At 40.3% G+C, this 14110-nt stretch overlaps 1 protein-coding gene across 5 annotated transcripts in view; it reads right to left on the bottom strand.

Annotated features, from left to right (window-relative positions):
- Window positions 1–14110, bottom strand: part of Rnf13 (ring finger protein 13) — a 111257-nt gene that overhangs the window by 8725 nt on the left and 88422 nt on the right. For all 5 annotated transcript variants that reach the window (XM_076868496.2, XM_076868495.2, XM_076868494.2 and 2 more), the window contains one exon: window positions 13189–13282. In XM_076868496.2, the coding sequence (XP_076724611.2) occupies window positions 13189–13282 (94 nt within the window). The remainder of the gene's footprint in view (window positions 1–13188; window positions 13283–14110) is intronic.

Genomic DNA, 14110 nt, shown 5'->3' with positions numbered 1-14110 from the left:
AAGCATGTTATTTCCTTTTGACATAGTGACTTGAGGAGGAGGAGAATAAGCAGGGGTGGGAATGGGGGAAGGGTAAGAAAAGAGGAAACTGGAAGGATGAAAGCCAGGAGGCAGCTTATTTTACTTTGAAATGGTTGTTGCTGAAGGCGGAAAATGGGTAGGGCTGTATTTACAAGTCTAGTATTTGGAATCAGGAATCTGAATTGCAGCCCTGCAATGTACCTTTACCTGACAGTGTACCCCAATCACAAATACTTTGACCTCGAGTCTCATCTGTACCTACAAAATGGTCACGGAAATACTTTCCTACTTGTGTCACTAAGAACAGAGATCATGAACGCTGAGTAGACTGTTGACTTTTGCACTGTGTAGCAGGCGTGTTGTGGCACTTACAAGACTCACAACGGAAAAGTGTTGGATCTGATTAAGTGCAATGCCCGCCAGTCCACGTGAATCCCAGTTAACCCACTGGTACAAATCCCACTAACTTCTTGGGCTAGAGAAGGGCTGACCTGTGGCAAGGCCTGGTTCTGCTCAGCAGTACAGCCTCAGGCAGATGGTGAAGGTCGGAGTAGGCTATAGGTCTCCCAACCCCCTTCGGTCCATTATAGAGTGAACCTGGGATGGCCCTCTTGGAACCTGAAGTGACAACCAGTTCATCTTCAAGAAACTCAGGAACACACTCGTCTCTAGGGATCCACAGTGGTGGGTCCTCCTTGTTCAACCTGGATTCTCATGAAGTCATTCCTATGCAGCCATCTTGAAAGGCATTTCTTTAGAGAAATGGAGAATCACTCCTGTTCCTGACTTGCTTTATTAAGAGTAAACTGAGAACATTCTTCCCTTGAAACAGTTCCACAAAGCACAGACACCAGCTAGTGCTGGTTGGTCTGAACTCTGGTTTTCGATTCTTTGCTCTCTGAGGAAGGGGGCCATCTTTTCTCATTGTACCCTCATGCTCTGAATGGAGTAGGCCGACGTTAGTCCATCTGTTCCAGAGGGACAGCTGATGAAAAAGCAAGCTGCTCACTGGAACCCTGGGCACCTACTCTCCCTGCTTGTCTGTGGACGCCTGGCGGGGTGGACTCTTCCACAGCAATCTGATGGCCAGGCCATGCAGCATAGTCTTCACCATGGCGTCCTCTGGCCCTGTGCACCTCTGTCCTCACATCTTCCCACTCTCTTCCAGGCCAGATCCCTGTCACATGCCCACAAGCTACTCCCTGACACCTCAAGCACACAGCCGCCACACACTGCCACAAGGCCTCTATAGGTGCCTCCTTTGCTGCAATGTCCTGCCATGCTCCCTGTCCCCAGGCCCAGAGACTATTCCCTCACATCCTCAGATCTCTGTTCAGAATGCCTCATGTCCTACCTAAGACAGGCCCCTCTCACCCACCACTCATCATTTTTTTTTTTTGGTAACACTCACTACTATGTGACTTTAGTTGTTATTTGTCTGCCCACCCCCAATACGCTCTACAAAGGCTGGCATTTTCCTGTTTTATTTACTGCTGTTTCCCTAGCACCCAGAACAGTACCTGGCACACATTAAAATATTTGGTAAAAATATATTGTAGGAACACAATTACTACACAGACTATTCCCAGAAAATCCTGATTCTGACTTCCAACCAGTAATCCATAGCAGAGGAGCTGATCATACAGATATAGGTAAAGAAAGCCAAACTTTTTTTATGAAGTGGATAAATTCCACATAGACCCTGCCTGATGGGCTGAGTTTGGCCTCACATTTCACCCCTAACTCCGTGTTGACGATGGAACTGCAGGCAGCAGATGCCAACTGGACACTTTGAAGCCAAGGAGCGGCCAGTATATGAAGGCATCCTAAAGAGGGTGGAGAGAGGAGATCGGACTGTCGTCCTCTGAGAGAACAATCCACCAGCCCTGTCCACAGGCACAGGGAGAGTGAGGGGCACATCAGAAGTGGTGGTTGTTCCTAAGCTGTTTTATTGACATTAGTTAAGATGCAACATGAAAAAAGGAGCAGGAAAGAAAGGGGAGAAGTTAAATATACAAGCAAACTGGCCTGCTATTTTTAACCAAAGCTGGTCAGTTAATTCTATATATTAAAGAGTTGGCCAGTATTTTATGAGTGCCTGCCACACAGTGAGCCTCAAAAGTGTGCTGTTAGCCTAAGTAGTGAGGATCAAGCCTGGCAGAGGGATGATCAGGATGGTCAGGATGCTCCGCCCCAGACCCAGGTGGGAGGTGGCCTCCAAGCAGGAAGCTTGGGTTGAGCTGCACAAGGAAATAATTCCACTGAAGCAGAAAAAGACCGATAATCTCTGGGCCACAACCTACCTTTTTTATTTATTTTTGAATTTCGTAATTTGTTCTGATGAGTTCTCCATGACAACAGAGTGCATTCTGATACAGCACACATGGAGCACAGCTTTCATGTCTTTTGACTGTATGGAACGCACAGTTGCACCAGTGGCACCACAGTACAGAGGTACGTGACCTCGGGTAACGATGCCCACCTCATTCCCCTCTACCTTCTTCCTCTCTGGAAAGCAGAAGCTGTAGCCTGACTTTATACATACTTCATTGTTTCTTTCAGTGTGGCTGGCACAGGACATCTAACCAACACTGACCATGTGGTCACTAACAGGAGTTACAGGATGGCCAGCCTATGAAAGTGACTGGTGATGATGCCATCTGGGGAGACGTCTTTAAATAAAATGTAAAGCAGACAAAGCAGCCAGATGAGGCAGCCTGTGGGAAACTAAGGCAGAAGGCAAAGCAAGGTCAGCAGTCAGAAGAGTCAATTCTAGTGGCCAGAACATGTGGGGACCTACACAACAACCTCAGATGTCCTTTTCTATAGAAGACAAGACATCCTGAAAATGCACCCTGGCCTGTGGGATTTCAAAGATCCTGTGGCTCCCAAGGTACAGGCCTTGGTTTTGGTCTACAATAATTTGCATTTGAAAAGCTATTTGCAGGGCTTTCTTCTTAGACCTAAGAGAGATGCTTAAGGCAGGGATTATCAGAGGCAGATTAGATAGTTTGCACAAAGCCACATCTAATCAGTAGTAGAACAAGGTCCTGTGGTTCTGAATCCTGTGCCCATTCCACTCTACCACCCTCCAAGAATGGCTTGCCTTGTGAAAGACAGCTGCTAACTCTGTGCTGTGGGGTCCACAGGGATTGCTCACATACCTCTCTCCCTGCCCCCATGGACGCATCTGTGACATAGTGTGGTGATGTTGGAGGGGATCTAGGGACTGGTCACAGGAAAGAAGACGACTTGTGGCTGCAGTGGAGTTTTGGAGCTGGCTAGGTTGGGAGCAGTATTTGCTCTCTTTAGTGTCTCTCCCCTCGCCCTTTCCCCCTCTCCCTCTCTCTCCCCCTCCTCTCTTTTTTAAATTAGAGAACATTTCAAACATACACAAAAATATAATCTACTATAAAGCCATCTCATGTGCCATCACCAGGTTTAATTTCAATATCCCCTTGTTCTCAATAAATCTGCCTTCCTCCACTTTGTTTCCCTGAAGAAATTAAAAGCCAATGTATCTCTGAAACATAAAGACTTTAAAAAGCATAATCACCATGCTATTACCACACCTAACAAAATGAATGATAATTTCCTAACATCTAGGGTCCAAAGCAAACTAAAATCTCCCCAATGTCTCAATAGTGTCTTAAGGGTTTGTTCCAGCCAGTGTCTAAGCAAGGCCTACGCACTGCACTGGACGGTGACTTGTCATTCTCTCTTGGTCTCAACAGTCCTGCCCCTTGCTGCCACTTCCTTGCTGAAGAAGTGGGGGCACCTATCCAGTCACTTGGCTGGTTCCAGAGACAGGGGCCTTTCAGTTGGCTGTAGTGCCACCTCAGTCACCCTGTTTAGACCTACGTCCTGCTGCCTCAAAGGGCACCACCAGGCAAGTCCATAGAAACCCAGTGCCACTTTCCCAAGGCACTGTATTGCCATCTCCCCCAAATGGGAGAATGAAAAGTTGACACTGAGACTGATGCTGACTCCCTGGGGTGGTGCAGCATCTACACTGTAGGACTGCAGGGTGTCGCCTAGGCTCAGAACTCTTGAGTCAGGGACCTTCCTGAAAGTGAGGGCTTTAAACAGGATGGAGGAGAGGAGTACCAGTTCAGGACTATTGCTGTCCTTGCACATGCCGAGCCTCTCGGACTTTCATCCTCCCAGTGTAGCCCCAAGTGGGGAGGGGTAAGAAACCAATCAACTTGAAAGTTTTTGGCAAAGAAATAACTGAAAAAATTTTAAATTTAAATGTGGAAATCATTCTTATTTATCCTTTTCATGCTATGAAACAGCAGTATCTTTTTCACAAATACAGCAGTGTTCATAATGTGTCTAGACTGCCATGTCTAAGGAAATCCACCCATTCAGTGACTGTTCTAGATTCTCCTGATCAGCCTGCAGTGGGACAGTGACAGGCCTGTGGGATCGGGGCTGTATACAGTTGAATCATGTGTGCAAATTAAAAATTATGTACCATCAGTGAGCACATCGGAAAGTCTGTGATTCTGACAAAGTGCTAGTGAGGCTTAGTAATATTTTAGGATTAATGTAACTGAATTTAAATGAATCGTGACTGAGTCTAATTTGGAGCAATTCAGCAAATATTTGAGTTCCTGCTATGTGCCATACTAGGTATAAATGTTTTTTAGGAATTAAAAATGATCCTATGGGAAGAAAAATATCTTCAATATGTAGAGTAATATTAAGAATTCACAGAAGGTACACTAGAGGAAGATGTTTTCTAAGCTATCAATTCAGTATTCACAGAAACTTGGTCATGGTGTCTTTTGGTAAATTTTATACAACATTTGAAATATGGCAGTTACTTCTTGATTTATATCCACTCCTGCATCTCTACCATCTAGGTAGAACAGTGCATCTAGACTGGTGTGGGTATATTATTTTGAAAATAATTAATCAGATCATAATCTACTGAGGTTTTGATCTGGAGAAAGAGAAAACCCAACTCCTGCCAACACCCCCCTCCCCTGTAAGCAATCTGTTCCACCTAAGGTTGGGGAAACAAAAAATCAGGAACTGGATACCAGGTACCAGGAGAAGAACCTGCTCCACACCAGTCTTTAGTACCACAGGTGAACACTAGGTGAAGTTACCACAATTTATAGTACCCAAGTAGAAACTGACAAACCCCTTCAAACAGGTTACATGTACCACCCCAAGGAGGATGCATACCTATCAGAGGTTTGAGAGGTTTCCAGACTCTTTAGCAGGGCTGACTGGAGAAAGTCCTCCTTATATGAAACTAGGTCACAAAGTCTCGGTGAGATGGTTGATTCTTCAAATGACCAAATTCCAATGATGAAAAAACAAGACTCACAAAGAAATAGCCATGATACATTAAAGGAACAAAAATGTGCAGAAACCGATCCTAATGAAACAGAGACATATGACTTTCCCGATAAAGAATCCAAAATTACTGTTGAAAGGACACACAGTGAATTAAAAGAACACAAAAAACTAAAATTAGAAAAGGATGCATTAACAAAAAGGAAGATCAACAAGAGCCAGAACTATGAAGAAGGATCAAACAAATTCTAGAACTAAAGAATATAATAACTGAATTGAAAAATTAACGGAGGGATTGACAGAAGACATGACCAGGAGAGTATGTCAGTGCACCTGGACAAACATTCAAAATCACTGAGGCAGAGGGGCACGAAGAACAGAGGAGAGGTAAGAGGATATGAGGGATTTACGGGACACCATCAAACAGAAAAGCATATCAATTGGGACACACAGAAGGAGAAAAAGTAAAGTAGGGTGCAGAGAACCTATTTGAATAAATAATAACTGAAAAGTTCCCACACTGAAGGAGAGATATGGACATCCAAATGCAATACTCACAGAGAGCTCCAAAACAGGGGGGAAAAAAAATCTAGAGATCTCTGGCAAGACACATCATAATTAACTGTTAAAAAATGATAGAGAATCTTGAAAGTGGCAAAAAGCAACAGCACATTCCTAACAGCTCCTATGAGAATTATCAGATGACTTTATCAGCAGAAACCTTTTAGGCTAGAAGAGAACAGGATGATATATTCAAAGTAACAATGCGTGGGGACCCCAAGCAACCAAGAATACTATACCTGGCAAAACTGTCCTTCAAAAATAAGAAGAAATTAAGACTTTCAGGGATAAGCAAAAGCTGAGGGAGTTTATCAGTACCAGACCTACCCTATAAGAAATACTGAAAAAATATTCCAAGTTGAATTGGAAGGATGATACATAGGAACAAAAAAAACACAAGAAAATAGATCCTTGTAAAAAAAAGATCCTTGGTAAAAAAAAGATCCTTGGTAAAGATAAAACCTACAATCAATTCTGTAACATCATAATGTAGGTGAGTAAAACACTTATAAATCTGGTATAAAAATACTTAAAAGCATAAAAATAATTGTGAATCTATTTTAATGAATACAAAATAAAAACAATTTGTGTCATCAATAACAAAATAGAAGGTAAACAGTGATATGAAATAGAATTTTTACCATTATTTAATTTATCAGTTTAACACAGATCAATAGAACTTTAAGATATTCTATGTAATTTATAAAGATAACCACAAAGAAATTCTGTGTAAAATATACATGAAAGGAAATGAGAGGGAACCAAAAACATGTCACTACAAAAAAATAAAATCACGAACAACAAAAAGAAATATATCAGGAGAAGAAAAGTGAGAGAAAAATGCTTTTAGACAGGAAAAAAATTAACAGAATAATAAGCCTATATCAGAAATTACTTTAAATATAATTGTAGTAGATTGAAGGGATTAAAGTACAAGACTTGCTATGTATTAAAACTATGTCTAAGCATATGCATAAGTTAAAACCAACAAGAGTGGAAAGAGATATTCCATGCAAATGGCAAACTAAAGATACCACGAGTTCTTATATCAGACAAAATAGATTTTAAGGCCAAAACTGTAAAAATGGACAAAGGACATTATGTAATTATAAAATGATCAATTCACTAGTAAGATATAACAATGATAAATTCATACACACCTAACATGAGACACCCAAAAACATGAAGCTGATGCTGAAAGAACTGAAGGGGGAAATGGGCAATGACACAACAGTGGGAAGCTACGGCACCTCACTTTCAGTAAGAACAGAACAAGCAAAACATGGTGGAAACAGTGGATCTGAATATTAGAGACCAACTGAAAGTAACAAACATACAGAGCATTCCACCCAATAGCAGCAAAAAAAACCCACACAGTTTTCAAGTGTATATGGAATATTCTCCAAGAACACAAGTTAGTCCACAAAATAATCTTAACAAATTTAAGAAGATTGAATTCATACAAGTATATTCTCCGACAACCAAGGAGACACATTAAAAACTCTTTGAAAGACTAAAAAGAGGAGATAGCATTCCCAAACTCATTCTATAAAGTCAGTATTACCCTGACACAACAATACAAGAGAACTGCAGCCAGTATTCCTTATAAATATTGATGTAAAAATTCTCAACAAGATACTAGAAAATTGAATTCAACAGCACATCAAAAGGATTATACACCATGACCAAGTGGGACTTATTCCTGGAATTCAGAATGGTTCAACATACAAAAATCAATCTATGTAATACACCATGGTAAGAAGATGAAGGGCAAAACCCACATAATCACCTCACTTGATGCAAATAAAATTCAACTCTATTTCATAATATAGACTCCATAATCCAGGAAGAGAAGGAAACTACCTCAATATAATAAAAGCCCCAGATAAAAAGATCACAGTTAGGGCTGGGGCTGTGGCTCAGTTGTAGAGCACTTGCCTAGCATGTCTGGGGCACTGGGTTTGATTCTTAGCACCACATATAAATAAATGAATAAAATTAAGGTCCATCAACAACTAAAAAATCTATAAATTAAAAAAAGACTATAGTTAACATCATACTTAACAAAGACTGAACTCTATTCCTGTAAGATCATGAACAGGGGAAGAATGTCCATTGTCACCACTGCTCAACACAGCATTGGAAGGTCTAGCTAGAGCAATCAGACAAGAAAAATTAGAAGGACTCCAAATAGGAAAAGAAGTAATTCAACACAATCTCTATCAAAATTCCAAGAGGCTTTTTGTTTGTTTGTTTTCTGAAATAGAAAGCTCCATCCTAAAATTATTGTGGAGCTGAAGGGATCCTAAATAGCTACAAGAATAATGAAAGAGGATCACAAATTTATAGGATTCACAATTCTCAATTTCAAATATTATTACAAAGCTGGAGTGATTAAAATGGAGTGACACTGACAAAAGGATAATCAGGTAGACCACAGGCATAAAACTGACAGTCCAGAAATGGCCCATTCATCTAAGGCCATTTTGTTTTTGACAAGGTTGCTAAGCATGGTGGTGCACACCTGTGATACCAGCTCCTTGGGTGGCTGAGGCAGGAGGATTGCCAGTCCAAGGCCTGCCAAATAGCCAGTCAACACAGGAAAAGATGTTCAGCATTAATCACAAGGGAATTGCAAAGAGAGTCATAAGATACCTCTTCACATCCACTATTAGCTGTGATGAAAACAAAAGCAACACTAAAGGTGTGGAGAAATCTGAGCCCTCGTGCACTGCTGCTGGGAATGTACAGTTACCGCAGAGACACCACGGCAGTTCCCCACAAAGTTCGACCACCACTCCTTGCACCATACCCAAAAGGATGGAAACCAGGATATAAACTGTTCACTGTACCATTATTAAAAATAGTCAAAAGGTAGAAACAGCCCAAGTGTCCACTAACAAATGGGTATAGAAATGAAATGTGGCAAAAACATACAATGGAATATTACTTAGCAGAAAAGGAAAGAAATTCTGATAGGTGACACAACATGCATGATCCCTGAGAACATAAAGCTAAGTGAAGTAAGTCAGAAAAAAATGGCAAACCATTGTGGCTGGACTTATGTGAGTAAGTTCACAGACAGCAGAATGGGGGCTGCCACGGCTGGAGGAAACGGAGAGCTGCTGTTCAGTGTGTGTGGTGTTTCAACTTGGGAAGATAAAAAATTATGGAGACAAATATGGTGATAGCTTCATAACAATGAGAATGTGTTTGCTAATACAACTGTAAACTTTAAATGGTTAAAATTACAAATTTTATGTTGTATGTATTTTACTACATTTAAAAATGCATACAAAAGCCAGGCACAATATTGTACACCTTTAATCCCAGCAGCTCGGGAGGCTGAGGCAGGAGGATCTCGAGTTCAAAGCCAGCCTCAGCAAAAGTGAGGTGCTAAGCAACCAGTGACACCCTGTCTCTAAATAAAATACAAAATAGGGCTGAGGATGTGGCTCAGTGGTCGAGTACCCCTGAGTTCAATTCCTGGTACCCAGAAAAAAAAATGAATACAATAGCTTATATAGATGTTTGGAAGTAGGGTAGTTTTAACCTTACATGGAAATGCAGTGTCAAACATAGCTAAAAATTACTGTAGAGGTACAAGATGGGACCAGCTTTGTCAGAATTAACTATACCTGCTGGAGTCGAGACAATGTGATACTGATATCTGGATAAACAGTAAGACCAAGGGAAGTCCAGAAACAAAAAACAGTGTATTTTAAACAATTATTTGTGGGACAATTAGTCTCTTTAAGTGAAAATAAAAAATTGGAGGGGAAAAAATGTAAACTGAACTCCAATTTTATACAATCAATTCCGGTGGATTAAAGACCCAACCATGAAAGGTAAAAGTACAAAGCTTTGGGCTGGGATTGTAGCACAGTGGAACAGTGCTTGCCTAGAGGGGCACTGGGTTCAACCCTCAGCACCACATAAAATAAATAAAATAAAGGTCCATCAGCAACTTAAAAAAAAAAGGACGAAGCTTTCAGGAGATAGTACAAAATAATATGTAAATAATCTTGGGGTGGGAGAAGAGTGCTTTTTAAAAGTGCAATGACACTACCAAAAAAGTCAAGAACTTGAAGCCTTGGAAAGCTGCAAGTCAGAAAAAGACAGTTAAAACACACAGGACAGTGGAAGGCTGATTCACCATGCATGCAACTCCATAGTGGGTGCAAGCACCCACAGAACTCGCCCAGGTACAGAGGGACAGGGCGGGGCGGGAGGGGACAGCGGAGTCAAACAGATGGCACGAAAGGTATTCTATGGAGTGAAATGTCCAATCGGTAAATAATGTTAGACACCTACCTTGATGGCAAGGAGGGAGATGTAAATTAAAGCCACATGAGGTCTCTTTATCAACCCACCAGAATGGCTAAAATTTAAGTTGATCAGTACAATAAACACAGGAAGATATTCAGCATTAATCACTAGGGAATTGCTGGTAAACATGTGAGCAACAGGAACTTCTGAACAGTGTTGGTGGGAATATAAACCAGCACCATTCACAACCTTGGAAATGATTTGGCAATATCAAATGAAATTGGAGATGGCACCCAACTAAGACCTACCTAATGTGCTTCTACATGCCCTAAAGAAATCCAAGTGCTTATGGATCATGATATATGGACAAGAATGTTCTCAAAATCACAGTCTATAATGGCTTTACACAGAGAGAAACTCAAGCATCTATTAAGTGAAGGAGCGACATCTAGATGCAATAAGTAGATTAATTTGACCAAAAATGTTAATAAATGAGGTAATAAAAAAATGTTAAGGTTTGTAAACAAGTCAGATTGGCACCTATTATTTTGCCAGAGAAATGTTAGAGTCTGTAAACAAGTCTGGATGGCGCCTGGCAAAATGCCAGAGGGAGTGGTTTGTAAAGTAACAAAAGGGAGCCATTAAGTCTGGAGATTCCTTATTGGTTGACTGATGTATCTATTTTATGCTAATTAGATAAGCTGTGTAAAATGTATAAATATCGCTCAGATCCTACAATAAACGGCTCCTATTCCTGCTGCATCAATCTACACAAGTCATTCGTCACCCCCCGCTTATTCTGCCGCAGCCACAGACTCCGCTGTGGCTCTCAGCAAAAAAATACAATTCAGAAATGGGCAAAAATTAAAAGTGTTTCTTGGTTATATACACATATATGATAAAACTTGAGAGAAGCAAGGCAATGGACGTCATGAGACAGGACAGTGACTGCCTCCAGAGGGGAGGAAAGAATACCACCCAGAGCAGAACAGGAGAGATTCCACGGGCTGCACATGCTCTGTTTCTTGAAGTGCATGCTTCCAGAAATACACTCTTACATCCCCTTCCGTCTACATACCATACTTTACATTTTAATAAAGAAGGAATGGTAAGGATGAACACTATTCAACAAACGCTGCTGGAGAAAAACTCAGCTATGCTGACTGGTTCATAGTCATAAACACTAAAACAAGTTCTGGCCTGGCCACTCTGGTCAAACTGCTCAGGCTCTCGCTGACCTCTCTGTCAGGAGCACTGACACAGGTTTTCACTCTTTGCTCCCTGACAGATGTGTATCACTTGGTTTCTAATAAACCACACTCTTTTGATTTTTCTCCTAACTGTTCACTCCTCATCGCCACTGCTGATTTCTCCTCTTAAAGTTGGAGTTTCCCAGAGTCTTCAATGTCATTCTCTCTGTACTCATGCTCTTGGTAATTGTAAGCAGCCTCATAATTAAATTCATCTCTATGCCAATACTTCCAGTTCAGTCCCCTCTCTTGAGCTCCACAATGACTCATACTGTCTAGGTGACATCAGAAATGCCACATGTCCAAAAACCCATGCTCCCAACATCCCCAAACCTGCTCTACCACATGTTAACCATCCCTATTTCTAATTAAGGGCCTTCCTCACTTGGAAGGTGCATTCTGCCTATTGCTCAGACCAAAAACCACAGGGTCATCCCAGTCTTCTCTCCAGCCAGTCCATTAACACACCCACTGGGCTGCATCCCCCGACATATCCAATTGCTGAAGGTTTCTTCTCCTCCCTTAGGTCCACCACTCTGATTCAAGCCACATGTATGTCACACATGGGTTACTGCCCTAACTTCCCATCTGGTCTCTCTGCTTGTACCTTTGGCCCTCTAAAAGTCTATTCTTAACAAGCAGCAGAAAATCCTTTTAACATTTAATGTAGTTTCTGTCTCTCTTGTTCAACATTCTACAATGGCTCCGCATTTTACTCAGGAAAAGCCAACTCTGCCTATCTTTTTAACCCAGAGCAATCTTAACATCGTCTTCTAAAAAAAAACAATTTTTGTATCTGGGTTTAAGAAATACAAAAATAAACAAATAAAATCAAGCTTTAAAAAGTGATTCCTAAAATGAGTCTTTATTATATTCTGGCCTGAATAAATTTTAACTAATGCATCCTCTAAAATGATAGTTCACTACAGTTTCATACATGTATTTGTCAATGTTTATTTTAACATGGTGTTCTTTTTTTAATTACATTTTTTATTTTTAAATACCATAATGGTAATTGTAAATATTAAAAAGAAATAAATTTTTTTTTAACTTGGAAAAAAAAAAACTTTTGCAGAAATGTTTTAATGTCACCGTCTGTTTTTTACCTTCATTCCCTACACTCTCACTGCTGAATAAAAAAACAGAACATTTTTACTTGTATAAGAAATTGAAAAGGTCTAGGAAGTACTAGCCAAAATGTTTAACAAGCATGTGCCTATATCACGAAAGCAGAGAGAAGGGACACTTCATTGGCCACAGAACAGAGCCACAACACCTTCTGCAGCGCTCAACACTGGCTATGTATCACTAAAGTTCTACGCCTCCCAGACCTTCTGTTCCATCTACAGGGAAGGAATAATTAGATGAGATGATACTGATATAAAATATATAATGTAAAATGTAGAGCCCTAACAGCTATCTGTGTTTTTAGTTAATACCACACTACATAAACAGCACGTGGTGGAAAAGAGACAGAGAAGAGGAGCCAGCCACCCTGGTGCAGAGAAGTGCTCTAGTCCTGACATGCTGAGAACTGGTAGCACGGGTGGTGATGAAAAGCACTCTGCTCAGTTCACCACTGCTGTACATTCCCCATAGATGGTGCACCCTACCTGTGTCACCAGGGTGCCCCGGCAGAATCCATGTCCCACAAATGCCCCCCGGTTCTTACCTGTCTGCTCAGGGTCAGGTAGAGGCAGCAGGGACTCAGAAGGTGATAGCAGGGTGTGGTCATCATGTACTGTGCTGTGATTTAGAAGACAACAGGTTCACTCACCTTTCCTGAATTTGTGTACAGGAAGTTTCTTAAGTTGATCTTTACGAAGTCTATTTCTTCTAGCTCTATGTCTGTCCTGGACAAATTTTGTGATCTAAAGATAAAAGGGGAAAAAAATGAGTCAAATATTAAACATGCAATTAGAAATGGCTATTAAAATAACAATATTTTTTAAGTTTCTGGATAGCTGCTACAAACCACTCAATTTATTTAAATCCTAATTACAATAATATTATAAAGCATTAAATTATAAGTGATTAGTTAATTTATATATTATCCTTTGAATTTTTTATTTATTAAAACCACTTACTTACAAAAATATAAATAATAGACTATATATTACAAAGACTTCAATGGGTCAAAAAAGAATGAGAAGTTGAGATTCCTTTAAAGATACAAACTAATAAAATTTTCAAACACACACCTATTAGTTATCATACTTTTAGTTCTAGCAACATAATGGACATGATATTAAATACTTCTACTACACGTTTTCAGAAATCTAAGACAAAATATACAAAACACTGTTAGGGTTTCAAGAATGAAAGGGAAGTCCACAGGACCAGAACCAAGTACAAAACACCACCTATAAAGGAGAAAGGTGACAAATCTGACTATATCAAAGTTAAGAACTTCTGTCCTCCAAAGAGAGTTAAAAGATAAAAGACTCCACAGACTGGGAAAAAAACGTTTCCTAATTTCACACATGATAAGGAATTTGTACCCAGAATATATAAAAAACTTTCAATACTCAATTTTTTAAGTCACCCACCTGAAAAAAAAAATTGTAATTGCTACTGAACCACAGAAGATATACACATGACAAATGAGCACTTAAAGAGATCCCCAACATCATTAGTCAACAGGAAAATAAAAACCAGAAATGACAACTCAGTACTACTAAAAGGCACACATACCACCC

This window comes from Callospermophilus lateralis, chromosome 10 (assembly GCF_048772815.1).
Source record: "Callospermophilus lateralis isolate mCalLat2 chromosome 10, mCalLat2.hap1, whole genome shotgun sequence".
Lineage (NCBI taxonomy): Eukaryota > Metazoa > Chordata > Mammalia > Rodentia > Sciuridae > Callospermophilus > Callospermophilus lateralis.
The sequence above is the reverse complement of the archived record's forward strand: the minus strand, read 5'-3'. Positions and strand labels throughout refer to the sequence as shown.